This window comes from Perca fluviatilis, chromosome 16 (assembly GCF_010015445.1).
Source record: "Perca fluviatilis chromosome 16, GENO_Pfluv_1.0, whole genome shotgun sequence".
NCBI classification, from domain to species: Eukaryota; Metazoa; Chordata; class Actinopteri; order Perciformes; family Percidae; genus Perca; species Perca fluviatilis.
Window position 1 is genome coordinate 17,925,392 of NC_053127.1, and position 16,788 is coordinate 17,942,179.

At 39.7% G+C, this 16,788-nt stretch overlaps 1 protein-coding gene and 1 pseudogene across 2 annotated transcripts; both read left to right on the forward strand.

Moving 5' to 3' along the window:
- The first annotated feature begins 278 nt into the window (after positions 1 to 278).
- Positions 279 to 14,561, forward strand: LOC120543647. 2 transcript variants are annotated; one of them, XM_039776789.1, is made up of 7 exons: positions 279 to 1,545; positions 6,878 to 7,261; positions 7,405 to 7,488; positions 7,668 to 7,751; positions 13,678 to 13,761; positions 13,925 to 14,053; positions 14,138 to 14,561. In XM_039776789.1, exons 1-7 carry the CDS (start codon positions 1,542 to 1,544, stop codon positions 14,416 to 14,418), a joined length of 1,050 nt encoding a protein of 349 aa, XP_039632723.1. In that variant the 5' UTR covers positions 279 to 1,541; the 3' UTR covers positions 14,419 to 14,561. The 2 variants fall into 2 exon arrangements, with proteins under 2 accessions (XP_039632723.1, XP_039632724.1); XM_039776790.1 differs by lacking the exons at positions 7,668 to 7,751; positions 13,678 to 13,761 and having other exon boundaries at positions 279 to 1,477; positions 6,812 to 7,261; positions 13,952 to 14,053.
- LOC120543648 lies at positions 1,593 to 3,137 on the forward strand (annotated as a pseudogene).
- Positions 14,562 to 16,788: the final 2,227 nt, after the last annotated feature.

A 16,788-nucleotide genomic window follows, 5' to 3' on the forward strand; every position in this document is an offset into this window, starting at 1 on the left:
GCCTGCACGATTCGGGGAAAAATATGAATCACATTTTTTTAACTTAGGATTGAAATCACGATTCTCTGCCACGATTGTTTACCTCACAAAGTGTAATGTTTATTGCACACATGAACCATGACAAAACAAAACAAATTGGCAGTACCAAACATAGATTATTTTTGGCACCTATAGCACATTGCGCATCACCACAAGCCTGTAAACATAGAGGCTTCAATAAATAAAGTAAATACTGGCCATTTAAGTAAAGTAGGCTACCAAAAATAGTGACATTTAACCCATTGAACTAAATATGACCCTGATACAGGCTCTCTCTGAACTCCTTGAACATGTCTTTACATAATTAAAACATGTTAATGTCAAATGCTTTCAATAAATTAATTGAAGGAGAAAAAAAGTCGTTTAAAAATTATATCGCGAACAGGGGTTGAATCGAGATCGCGATTTTATAACTATTTATTGTGCAGGCCTAAGTCTAGTAGTAATTCACATTGTAAAGATTTTTGACAACAGCGTGTGCGCTGCATTTCACAAATCTAGAGGTGGGTTAACTGAGTGAACTTTTATTCCATTACACTCCTCATTACATCCTCAAAAAGGGACAGGCTGGATACCAAACATACAGCCAGAAATTCTGCATGTTAGTTTATTTGGACCGCTCTGTGAGACTGACATTATGATAGACTGAACAGTGACGAATAATTGGTTCATTATTGCCCTTCATGAGTAGGGCTAATCTTGGTCTTGTGTAAATGGTATTGTGTCAAATGTCCAAGTGGAAGTGTTCTTTTTTTCCATCAACGCATTGCTTAAGTGCTTCAATTTGCATCTTTGACCTTATTTATTTGTGCTATAAATCCTTAAATAACATCACCATACGTGTTTTTTTTGAGTTCTGTAATTGTAAAAAGAATTATTCTTTTTTTGTTATTTTAGAATGGAATTTTCTAGACAAATTTGAGTCCAGTGTTAAGAAATGATTTTCAAGCAAAACTAAATTGTACCCTAGGGCAGTGGTTCCCAAACGTTTTCATGTCAAGGACCCTTAAACGGGTACAAATTACCACAAAATAGACCACAGCCCCAACTGATAAGATTTTTAGATGTTAGATTAGATGTTTTATTATAGAAAATGTATGAAATCATTGACCAAAATAGTCACATTCTGTCATTGCGTTAATTAAGGATGGAAAACTATTCCCCTTTTTGCTGGGGACCCCTTAAGCACCCCTCGGGGTCCTCGTGTTTTGAAACACCTGTTATGATTTAGGACTAAAAACTTATTTTAGTGGAAGTAAGTTTACACTTCAGTCTGTCAGAGTTTCACAGGTCTTTGCAAATCAAGCCCATTCATTTGTAACTGAAATGACATGAGGGCGGTATTTATACTATTCTGTGGAGATCAAATGTAGCTAATTATCACAACATCCAGCTTTACAACCAACTCAATTCATAATGAGACGGTATCATAGTAAAAGTGTTCCACCAGCCTGTAGCAGCTTGTATTTTCTCACCAGCACAGAGCTCATACTGAATCATCTATGGCTGAAATCTTTCCCCCCGCTAAAAAAAAAAAAAAACTCGGAAGTTAAAGTTTGAGACTATATAAGACCGGCCAACTCTACCACTGTACCTTGGTGAAGACGTGGAACTGCTGTTGCTGCTAGGTCTGTGTGGGTCAGGGGGGAGGGGAGAGGCCTCGGCGAGGTGGGTGAGATCAGCCAGTTTCAGGAGACCGCTCCAAGCGATGCAGGTGAGCAATCGACCGAGCGGACCACAAAGCAAACCTCCCCTGACATCTGGGCAGAGGTGAGGCCGCTGAGAGACATGGTGGTGGAGCTGAGGAACATGGAGGCCAGAATGAAGGATAGCGAGAGCCTGGTGAATGAACTGAAAACAGCTGATCCTCAACATGGTGCACATGGAGCTGCTGCTGAGAGAGAATTCTGGTAAAGACTAGTCACTTTTCCTTTTGAGTGTTAATAATGTTCTTTATGTGTTAAACTGTTGTAAAGTGTGTAATCTTGTCAGGAGCACTTACAGCACTTTCTAGTACATTGATTAATTCAACATAAGATGAGGGTCAAGATACTGTATTATTTATTGTGCATTCTTGTGTTTTATGTTGGAATGCATCACTTGAGTGTCACAACTAGTTTTGTTGTATTCCTATGCAATGAGAATAAAGGCTTTTTGATTTCTGATGTTAACAGTCTGCTCTGAAATTCCCTGTCTTTGCATTAACTCTAGACTTGCAGACCAGACTGAGCACCACTGAGAGGGAACTTCTCGTTAGCAAGTCCAGGATTGACCAGCTGGAGAGAGAAAATGCAGGTGATGATTGTAACTTATACACAACACAGACACACACACACACACACTAATGACATTCACTTTTGTGTTGACAGAGAAACCAAAGGTGTCTTTTTACACAGCTCTGACTGATGCAGGATATGTTGGACCACACAACACAGACACCACACTGAAATACAGCAAGGTCTTCACCAACATTGGCAATGCTTATAATCCAGCTACAGGTAATGTACTGCAGGGCACATGAGCATGTGTGGTCATGTACATCTACATAAATCAGTTACTTTTTTTCATGTTTTACTCTGTAGGTTTCTTCACAGCACCAGTCAAAGGGGTCTACTATCTCCAGTTCACTGTGTGTGGTAACCACACAGGTCTTATGGGTGTATTTGTGTTCAAGAACAACCAGGAGATCATGCTTACTGATGAGATAATGGAAAAAGCGAGTGTTGAGCATGTAACTAACTCTGTTGTCTTGGAGCTGATATCAGGAGATACAGTTCACCTGGTTCTCCCAAGACTCTATTCTGTCTATGACGATACAAAATAACCACAGCATCTTCAGTGGCTCCCTTCTCTTCCCACTGTGACGATGTTGTTTAGGCTGCTGTGTGATAGATTTGTCACAAATACTGTTGTTATTGGCTACACTGTGAGTCTTTAGAACTGCTGATATATCTCTGCACCACTGTCTCCAAAACAAATGTTTGTACATTTACTGCATGTATCAAATAATGTGATTCTGAATCTGACTTCCGTTCCTTCATTACATGTAAACAATATTAAAATAAATCAAACACTCATTAAAGTTGTTTGTAGATAAACAAAGTCTATGTTGGTAACTGTCAGCACAAGTCATCATCACTGTCACTGTAGTCTCGCTATGCCAGACCATCCACACGTTGGGGAGCGGAGGAGGCTCTGGCTACTCCACACTCCACCTAAGCGCCGGACGGAGCCACTGCAAAATAGTCATGTGAGAGCAAACTTAGATTGGACAGATAGTCTAGCTAGATGTCTCAATTTACCATGCAGAGATCTGAGGAGCAGTTAACCATAGTCCTCAGAAATCCACCAGAGTTTAAAATAGCCCCAAAAAAAAAAGAAAGCGAAAGGAAACGGAAATCGGCGAAAATACATGCATCCGGCAGATTTTGCTGCAGCACCGGAGCAATCCTGGAAGTGGAACGTCAAGGATATAGACTACTGTCACTGTGTCACGAGCCAAAGCATTAAGAGATTATTGTATCACAGTTTCAGAAACATTCCAAAGTTACATATAGTCACTTTAAGTAAAAATACCATTACATTCATGTAAAAATACTTGATTACAAGTTAAATTCCTGCATTTAAAAATCTTACTCAAGCAAAAAAACATAATTAAATGTAAAAATAATTTACTGCAGCTGATACATTTCATACAGAAGGGTACAGAAGAGGATAAGAGCCACATAAAGTCAGAATTCTGAGAGAAAAGTCAGAATTCTGACTTTATTCTCAGAATGTTGACTTTATTCTCAGAACAATCAATTTTTTCACATGTGGCCCTAATCTTCCTCCCTAACAGGGAAATACCGCCCTCCATTGATAGATGTTTGGCACTGCATCAAATTGTTTGTATAGACATCTTCACTTCAGTAAGAGGGCATGGGCTTGAACAAATATGTATTTCTCATTTTGAGTCAATATTGGAGATTTCATTCAATCATCAACTTTTAGTCAAACTAACAATCTGTTTACATAAAGAGTGAACATAATTTATGTAGTTAAATAAAACACCAAAAAGCAACAGGAGAGCTAAACCTCCATCAACACAGCACAATCCTTTACATTTGTTATTTCACCTGCATTTGGATCTGCAGCCAGATAAACATATGGAAAATAATGTGTTTAACACTTATAGGAGTTTATGTCAAATAAACCACAGCCACAATAACTTCTAGTGTTGGTCTATAGTGCCTCTAAAAAGTACTTTTTCATGTTTTATTGTTTAATGTTTTTAATAACCAGAAATTAATTTGATATCAAAGTGAAGTCCAGTCTATAAAAATGTATCTAAAGTAAACTAAAACATAACCAAAATACTATAAAATACTGTATAATCAGCAATCTAAACAAAACCTTTACAATGTGAGCCATTAAAATGCTTCAGGAGAGTTTGTACCTTATATCTACTAAGAGTGAATGTATGATTATCTGACCCTGACCTTTGACCCCACAGTTCAGCGGTCTGAAGGAGCTTATGTTGTCCAAACTCAGTTAAAGTATTTTAGATTAACACCAGAGGGCTCAAGAGAACACATATTAACTTTCTCTTGGCTTCAGTGATTCAACAACAAATAATATATAAGATAAGAAGTAAAAATAAAAGATTTTGGGGCGCCCTATGTAGGCTGTGTCCTTGGCAGCGGCCAGGGTTCGAATCCAACCTGCGGCCCTTTGCTGCGTGTCATCCCCTCTCTTTCTCTCCCCCTTTCCTGTCTATCCACTGTCACTATCGAATAAAGTGAAAAGTCCTAAAAGGGCAGTTCTTATATTAAAGGGGTGATAGAATGATTATTTAGGGTATTTCACACTGTTCCTTATGGTCTCCTAATGGGGTATGTAACATTGGTTGGGCTGAAAATGGCCTGGTTGATATTTTATTGGCCCTTATGCATCCCTGTGTTTTGGCCCTATTTGTAACAAGAGCTTTTCTTCCAAATATGGTATGGTCATGAATATTTAGATGAACTGCGCGCTGATTGGTTGAGCGACTTGCCATACGCATACATTAGAGACGCGCGCTGATTGGTTGAGCGAATCCCCAATACACATTAGAGAAGCGACAGAATCTCATATTCCAGACACTGCAATGTTTCATAACCAAATTCACTTCTGAGACTTTTTTAAGCGAGAAATCAACTAAATAAAGCTGAAATATGGGCCGTTTTACAAAAATTGATGGCTAATTGCAAATTTGGTAAGACGCGGTCGGACTTTAGGAGCTCCACACAGTCTGACGACAGGGCCGCTGCGGGCTCCATACCCAGGGCAAAGTCACCCTTTGTGGATACTGCACTACGGGGCTCCGCGGCCAGCTGCCGCCATAACTAAATTATATTTACAGTTTGAATTTCGTCACGCCACTTATAAAACATCATTCCCCAATGTCTTATAAAGCTAACCGTTGTGTCCGATTTGATTTTAAGGCATTTTTATGAACGTGAGGCGTCTTTGTAGGACGAGCAGCTGCTTGCTATATGTCCCATTCATTACAATGGGGAAATACCGCAGCTAGCTAGCTACACTATCGCCATAACTAAATTATATTTACAGTTTGAATTTCGTCACGCCACTTATATAACATCATCCCCCAATGTCTTATAAAGCTAACCGTTGTGTCCGATTTGATTTTAAGGCACTTTTATGAACGCTGGTAGGCCTTTTGTAGGACCGAGCAGCTGCTTGCTATATGTCCCATTCATTACAATGGGGAAATATCGCAGCTTGCTCACTTTCGCATAACTAAAGTATATTTACAGTTTGAATTTCGTCACGGCATGAATATTACAGGTCCTCAAGGTCTTACAAAGCTTAGCTAACACTTGTCCGATTTCGGATTTCAATTGAAATTTTTTTTTGTGAATGTCAGAGTTAGGAGGAGGCTAGCTAGCTCTCATTGATGGACTCCATCTCACCGCGGCTCTATCAATGAGACTCGAGGACAAGAGGCGTTTATTTCCCCGATTATTTGTTTAAATAACTCAACACACATACCCATTATAAGATTAACTGGAACCTGCGGGCTGGCGGTAAAAGATTGCGGCGCGCAAAGCTCGCTGACACTGCAGTCAGGGCGGCGATGTAGCAACCCAGGCAGCACCAACACCGGCACTAAACTCCGACACACAGTCGGAGAAAATTTGCAATTAGCCATCCATTTTCGTAAAGCGGCCCATATTTGAGCTTTATATGGTTGATTTCTCGCATAAAAAAGTTTCAGAAGTGAATTTTGTAATGGAATAGCAGAGATCTGCGTGACCTAGATTCAGAAGACTACCCGATCTCAGGTCAGTTGTGTAGCCTATGTAAATGTTGGGGCGTGACCGTTCTCTTAATACACCCATGGCTGTGACAAAGGTTCCGGTTTTTGGGAGGTTGACTTCGCCCGTTTTCAGCGGCAGTTTCAAAAAATGAGATTTTCATAGTAAAGGGGTGTCAATGGGATTTTGAGCTTCTATGTATGTCCTATTTACCCACCGAACTGTCGTTATTCAACTATGACAGGGTAAAATCGGTTTTGCATTCTATCACCCCTTTAATGTATAATATATCATAGAGAATGAGATAAGTAGTGAGACTGTTTGACTCACTTCACTCAATTTAACCAGATAACCCTCAGTCACACTAAAGGTCTCAGCATTAGGATAATTGTGTTTCTCTGTTTGTCTGTGTGTGTATTAATGAACACAGTGTATGCACAGCTGTGACTGCATGAGACGGTGTCATAGTAAAAGTGTTCCACCAGCCTGTAGCAGCTTGTATTTTCTCATCAGCACAGAGCTCATACTGAATCATCTGACCTTGAATCAAACTATCAAACAAAAACACTTGTTGTTTTTCCCATTCGTTCAGCCAGCGGAAGTTTGGAGACTTTATAAGACCGGCCAACTCTACCTCTGTACCTTGGTGAAGACGTGGAACTGGACAATGAGGGTTGTTCTTGGTTTGCTGCTGTTGCTGCTGGGTCTTTGTGGGTCAGGGGCTCAGGGGGAGAGGGGAGGCCTTGGCGAGGTGGGTGACATCAACGAGTTTCAAGAGACGGCTCCAAGCAATGCAGGTGAGGAATCGACCGAGCGGACCACAAAGCAAACCACCCCTGACATCTGGGCAGAGGTGAGGGAGCTGAGAGACATGGTGGTGGAGCTCAAGGTGTACGTGGCGATGCTGCAGAGAGAGAATTCTGGTAAAGACATTTACAGTACTTTGTAGTAAATTTTTAGGATTACTTCAACAGATAAGATGAGGCTCAAGATGCTGTATATCATTTGTTGTGCATGTTAACAGTTTACTCTGCTCTGAAATTCCCTGTATTTGCATTAACTCTAGACTTGCAGACCAGACTGAGCAGCACTGAGAGGGAACTTCTTGTTAGCAAGTCCAGGATTGACCAGCTGGAGAGAGAAAATGCAGGTGATAAAGTGTGTCAGTGCACTGATGCACTTATTGTGAGTTCCAGAATACATCTTTAAATATCTATAGATTATGGATAAGATTATTCATTTGCATTTATTGAAAAATACAAGCTCATTGTGTTAGTAATAAATTAATTTAACCTTTCACAAACAAATCAAACGTCCTCTGTTTTTCAGTCCAAGCCACAGAACTGAGATCTTTGGAAACTAGACTGACTGCCACCGAAAGCAAAACAAGTGACCTAGAAAAAGAGAATGCAGGTATTTCACTGACAAACATGATGGTTTAATACGTTTCATGGTTTGTTATTTTCTATGCTTATTATTACATGGGACATATCATGAAAACTCCCTTTTTAGTGCTTGTGCACATACATTTGGGTGCCTACAAGGCCACAAACTGAGAACTAAGACAACCCAGTCAGTTTTTTGTGGGCTGCCTCAGATAACATTGGATTCAAAAGCCATTCAGATTTGTCACCCCATTCTATGTCACATGCAGGCTTATAAGAATAAGCCCCCCTCCATCTGAGTATCTCCACCCACGGCTTGAGATCTACCTTTGCAATACAGTTATATTTAGATAGACAGTATAAGAAAAACAATGTGTTTTTTTTTAAACATTAAAGGGAACCTTTGGTATTTTTCAACATGGACACTGTTTTCTCATGTTTTTGTGCCTAATTGACTAGTGGGGACAACAGTTTTTGAAAAGGGTCCAGTTTAGAACGAGAGCCCCGTAGCCTGCAGCCACAAAACAGTCAATTTAATCCTATGGTGCAAATGCGCCTCATTAACTCCAACACAACAAACTCTTCCTGGCAATCTTCTCTCCAACTCTCACACTACGCTGTGTTACAGTAACAAGTCACCTCTCACGAGATTTCAGTATGAGACTACTGTTTGAGTGAGACTTGTTAGCCACAGTAACAAACAGACAGGATCAAGTCATCAAATCTATTTTTCTGTACAGTCCTTTCCATAAAAGTTGTCAGACACGTTTAATATCAATCTGAGCCCGTTTGTGGCCATAACAAGCCCTTTTAGTGAAAGTACATTGACGGTGCGTGATTGACCCTTCGCTAAGCCCTGCCCTCCTTAGTTACTGTTGCTACACCTGAGTAGTGATGACGAACTGACCGAAGAGCCGGTTATTAACCCGATTCGTGTCACTGAGCCGGGAGAATCGAGTGGCATACGTCAATGAACCGACTCACTCCTGTTTTTTACCTCATTAGCGCCTCCACTGGAGTGGTGGTAGAATCAATCAGGAAATGGGCTACCTCGAGCAGCACGATTCATTGGACCGAAAGAGTTGTTAAGAGAGTTGTAGAGACCGTGCACCCGGCTACTGCCGAGAGTCTGCACTGCCGAGAGTCGAGACCGAATGTAACCGTTAACAACCGCTCGAGTATATAAGCAAACGGTTTGTCTAACGGTTCTCGGCAAGTTTGAGTTATTAACCAAGCCTTGTTTCTGATGCATCTTAGGTGATTGTGTTCGGAAATTCACACATTATTGATTGGGAAGTGCATCACATACAAATACACGTTATCTTAGTTATGTTAAGTTAAATGTTAGAGAAGTGAATGTTACAGGCTGTCACGAGCAGACCGGGCGGGCACCCGGCTACTGCCGAGACCAGGAGTAGCCGGATGCCGCAGCTGCAGGCACGTGAACCGTTGACCGAATCTATAGACTCGGTTCGCCAACCAACAACCGTCCGGTTGAACCGACTCGCGTAAAAGAGCCGGTTGTCACATCACTACACCTGAGCAACAGTAAGCCTGTGGCTGCAGGCTACAGTGCTCTCGCTCAATAGAGCTCAACAGTACCGCCCCTCCTCCGAGAGACCTTGGGTTCCGGAAAGTAAATTTCCCATTAATTTCTCCCATTGACGTCTGGAAAAATCCGTATATAAAGAGTTGAGTGAAACAATGAACAGAAAATCCAAAAAAAGTCAAAGGTACAAGACTGTGTACATATTTTCATTATCGAGTGAAGGAACTACTCCTCCCATAAACCACCGTGCACCACTGAATAAAGGGCGCTAACGTTAGTTTAGCTAACAGCTAATTCGGCTAACCGCTAGCTGAGACAGCATGTAATAACTTTAAAAGACCCTCAAAATAAAACCTGACAATAACCATTAAAATACAACAGCTGTTACGTCAGCTGTAGCCTGCTTTTCTTTGAGTAAACATTATTTTAGACTGAATCAAGCTGTAAGCTAGCAGTTAGCCAAATTAGCTGTTAGCTAAACTAACGTTAGCTTCCGGGTAGAGGCTAACGGCAGAAGCGTGGAACAAATTGTGATTCGTGCAGTGTTGTAAATCCTTGTAAAACAGGATTAGCATCTTGCGCATGATGGTTCAGTTCCACCAATCAGGATTGTGGGTAATGGAGTATTTATCCAAGAAATCACGATTAAAAGACATTTATCTCAAAACAAGGTTGGTGCCCCATGAATTTTTGGCGTCTATATGAACATATACAATCGCTTAGTCATGTCATAGCTGGTTTTAAGTCTACCTTCGACAGTAACGATTTTATGGCTTATACTCCAATTGCCAATGGAGAAATTGCATTGTATTTTTACTTCCGTAACCCGCTGTGGGTGGGACTGTTGAGCTCTATACTGGACCAATTTCAAAATGTTTTGCCTCATTAGTCTCCAGTAATACCAAAGGGTTTTAGTAGAAATCTAAAATACAAGTATGAACCTGAACATGTGCATGATAGGTCTCATTTAATATCAGGTCAAATTTTGACCTGATGGTGGCACTAGATGAAAAGTTAAGAGATCACAAAAGTGATTGCAATTCATCCTGGAGACCATGAATGTCTGTCATCAAGACACTGTATATTATTTGTTGTCAGTGGTGGAATGTAACTAAGTACATTTACTCAAGTACTCTACTTAAGTAGAAATTTGAGGTACTTGTTGAGTCTTTTCTTTTCATGCCACTTTGTACTTCTACTCATACATTTCAAAGGGAAATATTTTACTTCACTACATTAATCTGACAGCTTTAGTTACTTTACAAATTAAGATTTTTGCATACAAAACACATGTAGTTTATAAAATGTTTTATTACAACCTACAAGTCCGTCTTACAGTTTCTCGATTGTTCAAATTTTCTGAAAGCATGCCTCATACTCTCAGAACTCCACACACACACACACACACACACACACACACACACACACACACACACACACACACACACACACACACACACACACACACACACACACACACACACACACACACACACACACACACACACACACAACCCCTTAATGCTCCTGCAAAATGAAACTTTACATTCAAAACAATGTTATTTCTTCTCAAAATAGTATTTTGTTTTCAAATGACACACACAAACCATCATATGAATAGACATTTATAAGAACCAGTTGAACACTGATGTGCTATGATGAATGGAAAACACTTCTCTCCATTCATCATAATGACTTAGGCCTTTTTTTTGTTCAGCATTACACTTACTACAGACAGTACATACATAAGTGTGTTGTAAAATATTTGAGAATATTGTTTTTATACTCAGAACACACAAATACATAGTAATACATTTTATTTTCCCCACAAATAAAAATGTACACAGTGTACGTCCCAACCAACACAAAGTTGCACATACAGTGGTCTACATACAAAACAGAATAATTTACTGTATACAGTTACAGTAATGTTTTCCCTGGCCAAGCTACGGGGGAAATATCGCCTAGCATGGCGAATCCAGCCATGAAAAGCAACAACTGCTATATCTCCACATGCGTCTTCCATAGCTTGGAGAAGGGGTATATGCGTTTGCAGATTTCGGTCATACACTTTCCATCTCCAGGCAGAAAAAAATCCCTCAATAGGATTGAGGAATGGAGAATATGGAGGGAGATAAACAATTAAAAAGCGTGGGTGGGCAGTAAACCGGTTACGAACCAGAGCAGCCCGGTGGAAACTTACATTTTCCCTAATGACAACATACCTGAGCTGCTCTGGGCCGTCTATCTGATCTGGTGGAATGAGTGTGTTGTGTAGGGTGTCCAGGAATGTGATCAGATGGGCAGTGTTGTAGGGGCCAAGGGTAGCATGGTGATGGATGACACCGCGGTGGGTAATCGCTGCACACATTGTGATGTTCCCTCCGCGCTGGCCTGGGACAACAATGGCACACTGGACGATGATATTCCTTCCCCTCTTTTGTCTTTTTCTGAGGTTGAATCCAACCTCATCAATGAAGATGAACTGGTGCTCCACTGCAGCCACCTCTAGCTCAAGGACTCTCTGAAACACACATGTATGTTTCTGACAATATCAGAAATAGACATGGAGTGGTCACTATTGTGAAGCACAAATCATTATGATTACAATACTGAAATATGTATAATTTATACAGTGTTGGGAGTATGCATCAGTTGTGGGATTGTATAGGACTCACTTGCACATAGTTATATCGCAGTTATTTGGCTCTTTCTGCTCCCTCTACACGGAACAAGTTACAGAAATCCATGAAACTTACTGAGCTGGTCTCATTGGTCACTTTTAAGAGGATGTTGATTGACTTGGAGGCAGCCACATCTGGCTGTAGATGTTTTGCCTGATGTGTTTAGGATTGTTTCAGTTTCAGTTGTTTTATGTTTCTAGTGTTTTTGTGTTTCTAGTGTTTTTGTGTATTTTGTGTTTGTATGTACTGTATGTGTGGTTGTACTGCTGCCTGTCTTGGCCAGGACTCTCTTGAAAAAGAGATTTTTAATCTCAATGAGTCTCTTCCTGGTTAAATAAAGGTAAAATAAATTAATTAATTTAAATAAATATATATTTCTGTGCAAGACACGATCCAGTGTTGATAAGCTTACCCTATCAATATTTTAAAATATCACATTGTTTTCTATTATTTTTCTTTGTATTTGATGTAATATGGCGTTATTTTCTAGGACCATGTTCATGATTTCAGTTTCCTGTTCAGGAGACAGAAGACATTCCCGACCACCTTGAGTTGGTAATCTTTCAGTTCTGCCAAACAAATAGTAAAATACTGTAAATACTGTGTAGGAATACAAAGTAGGAATACATTTCCCAAATACTTGAAACATACTTTATTTTTACAGTCCTACAGTACAGTCCACAGGCAATACTGTACTACTGTACTCATTGAGTACTCTATTGATATGCAGTACTGCAATTTTCTAGTGAGAGTAGATTTCTTACCTATTCTCATTTCGGAAAGTCCGGATGATGGATGCTACAGTGTACCTGCTCAAATTTGGCTGTACTCTTTGCCTAGCCTCCCTCATTGTTAGACCATGGTTGACCACATGTTCAACCAAAGTGGCTCGGATCTCATCAGAGATTACTGTCCTCGTCCTCGTCCTCTCACTCTCACTCTCACTCTCACTCTCACTCTCACTCTCACTCTCACTCTCACTCTCACTCTCACTCTCACTCTCCTGGCTCTGCCTCTGTTTCCAATGTTGGCATCCATTGCTCCAAAACAGAAGAGCTCACCTGTTGCCCTTTTATGCTAAAGCTCTGATTGCTAATTGTAAAACTGTGTGCCTGGTGTTTGCCCATGTGATGAGACAGTGTGCATAGTAGGCCAATCTAACTTTAGAATTTGAATAGCAGTGTGTTCCTTGTGAAAACAAGAGATTTTCTTCATGGAAATTGTGCCAAATGCAGAGAATTGTGTGTAGTGTTTTGAAAAAATTGTGTTTTAGAACTGCAATGTGAGTGTAAAGCAGGTATTATGCTTGTAGTTTAGCAGAATTGGTTCAGGGGGTTGGTGCATGAGTTACATGTTGTGGTCATTGTGTCTCAAGTACCAGTATTTGTGTGTAAACAATTGAGAAAAACTGTAAATGATTATCAGATTAAACACGTAGTTGACTGACAGAACTGTTTTTATCGTTTACATTTTCTAAAATGTAAGGATTTTTCTACATTAAGTACTTTCAATACTTTAGGTACATTTCCTGATGGTACTTGCATACTTTTACTTAAGTAACATTTTCAATGCAGGATTTTACTTGTAACAGAGTATTTTTACAGTGTGGTAGTATTACTTTTTCTTAAGTAAAGGATCTGAATACTTCTTCCACCACTGTTTGTTGTGCATGTTAACAGTCTGCTCTGCTCTGAAATTCCCTGTCTTTGCATTAAATCCAGACTTGCAGACCAGACTGAGCAGCACTGAGACTGAACTTCTCGTTAGCAAGTCAAGAATTGAACAGCTGGAGAGAGAAAATGCAGGTGACGATTGTAACCTCTTATACACAATACACACACACACACACACACACACACACACACACACACACACACACACACACACACACACACACACACACACACAACCTGTTTAGTCCAGGTGAAGTTTTTAGACATACATTGATGTTTTTTTGTGTGTTGACAGAGAAACCAAAGGTGGCCTTTTACACAGCTCTGACTGATGCAGGATATGTTGGACCACACAACACAGACACCACACTGAAATACAGCAAGGTCTTCACCAACATTGGCAATGCTTATAATCCAGCTACAGGTAATGTACTGCAGGGCACATGAGCATGTGTGATCATGTACATCTACATAAAGCAGTTACTTTGTTTCATGTTTTACTCTGTAGGTTTCTTCACAGCACCAGTCAAAGGGGTCTACTATCTCCAGTTCACTGTGTGTGGTAACCACACAGGTCTTATGGGTGTATTTGTGTTCAAGAACAACCAGAAGATCATGTTTAATGTGGAGTGGAAGGAAGCAAAACTTTATAAGTATTTCACTAAGTCGGTTGTCTTGGAGCTGATAGCAGGAGATACAATTCACCTGGTTCTCCCATCAACCTATTCTGTCTATGACGATGGAGATAACCACAGCACCTTCAGTGGCTCCCTTCTCTTCCCATTGTGAGGATGTTGTTTAGGCTGCTGTGTGATTGATTTGTTACAAACACTGTTGTTATTGGCTACGCTGTGATTTACTGCATCAACAAATGTGAATCTGACTTCCCTCTTGTGTCATCCAATGAAAACAACACTCAAATAAATCAAAGACTCCCTGAATTTGTGTTTGTTATCATTGAGTGTAGGTCTTCATATAGAAACTTTACCTGAACTGCACTGATGTTCACATATTGAAACCTTTTACATTTAAATCTGGACAATGCTGTAAAGCCTGAGTGGGTTTTTTATTGATACTCTACATGAGCCATATTAACCCAAGCTGGGATGAGGGTTGGTAAATGAAAGAAGAAATCTATGCTGGTAACTAAAATATCATAATTTGTGCAATGGAAGAAAGTGAAGCAACCTTAATTCAAACAACAGTTTTCTTGCCTGCGTAGATGTATTTAGTTACTTTCCACTATGCGAAACATATGTACAGTATTTTCCCTGTAAGTGAAAGGTGCCTCTCCATTTATAGTAGTGTGTTCTAATGAAAAGCAAAAGAAAGGGGGAAAAAATACAAGAAAGTAGACAGTAATAATAAAATAAAATAGATTGAAAAGATAAATACATGTACACTTTTAATATATAATTAATTATATGATCTTGATATGATATATATATATATATATATATATATATATATATATATATATATATATATATATATATATATATATATATATGATATGATTTTAGTGCATGGACTGTGCAACACATTAGAAAAATAAAATGGAAATGATTTCCTCCTTGCCTTAGTTCCTCCATACTTTTTTTTTTTTACGTGTGTAAAAAAAAAGAAATAAAGCTGAAATGATGTAGTAACTCCAGTAATAAAAAAAAAAGAAAAGAAACTTTCCCCATTACAGAATCCCTTTAGGGGCCTTTGCTGCATAAACTCAGTAGCAATGATGGATCCGCTCAGATGAGATTATGATTACACACAAAAAAGGATTTTCTAAGAAGTAAAGAGTGAGGGAGATAAGTGGATGAGGAAGAGGGTTTTCCCTCACAGGGACTCATCACAGAGTGATGTCCAGCGGCCACAGGAATATCAGATTGGGGAGAATGAGTATCATTCAGAGAGTTCATTTTCCCTGGAGATGGCTTTACTACCTCTATGGAAACCCTGAGACTGTTTCTCCCATCTGTTTTAGCTGTAATCTGTCCCATGGCATTTGGCACACAGATTAGAGTAATAGGAGAGAAGGGGCAGCGCCACATTTAGAGACTGTGAATTGCATTCTAGCGCTGACTGGAGAGGAAGGGCTTTAAAGACATAAAGGAGTGAAATCACGTCCTACATGGAGAGAAAGAGAGAACAGGCCTTTGAATGGGTTTTGCTGTGAAGGCATTTAAAGTAGTGAAATAATTGGATGCTGGAGGCCTCGTCTCAGCAAAAGCAAGAATGCAAACCCCATTCTTTCCATGAGTGTGAGGCATGTGGAGGAGGTAAAGTCGGGTGACAGGGGTTGTCATCCAGTAAAGTCACAACCAAGGGGTTTTAATATATTTTCTTTCCATATAACATACATGCAATGTAAACAGAATAAGGGCATTGTCATCTCACAGAATTGTATCTTGGGAAGAAGCCAAGTTATACACTGGTACCAGGGGATCTACACACTGTATTGCTTCTTCAGAGATATTGATCCTTTCATGGCTATTCTGCTCCACTGCAGATGAAAGCAAGCTGCTTCCACGCTTGGCATCGCCCTGGTGAACTTGGCGAGGAATGAATGAATGCATGAGAAAGAAAGGGAGGCAGAACAGTTGAATGTAATCCCATGACCTAGTCTTACTGCAATTGGGCTATAGTTTGAAGAACAATAGGACAATAACTGGTCAGGCTTACCCTTATTCATCTTCATTCAGTTTATGGTAATTGACTGAAGCAGAGTTAAGATTATTCAACCAATATTTCATTAAAACGTATCACAGTTGATCTATTGTGATTTATACTCTGTGCATAATTTGTGGTTAGTGTGGTTAGATATACTGGTGGCATCCCAGTTTCACTCTGTCACTTTTCCTGTCTCCTCTCTCAAAAAAACCTCTATATTCCCAAATGAAGAATGCTGAGAACAATTCTCCACAATGATGATTTGTACAGTTCTTACTTCTCGTATTTAGTATTTTGGACTGTTCTTGGATTTACAATCAAAAGACATGTTTAGGATTAGGTCCTGTATTATATGGATTTAAAGTAATAGTTCCATATTCTGGGATTTATGTTTATTCACTTTCTAGACACAAAGATTTAAACCACTGTCATGTTTGCAGTATGCTGGAGGTAATAAACTCAGGATAAAATAATAAAAAAGGGGGAAAGAGC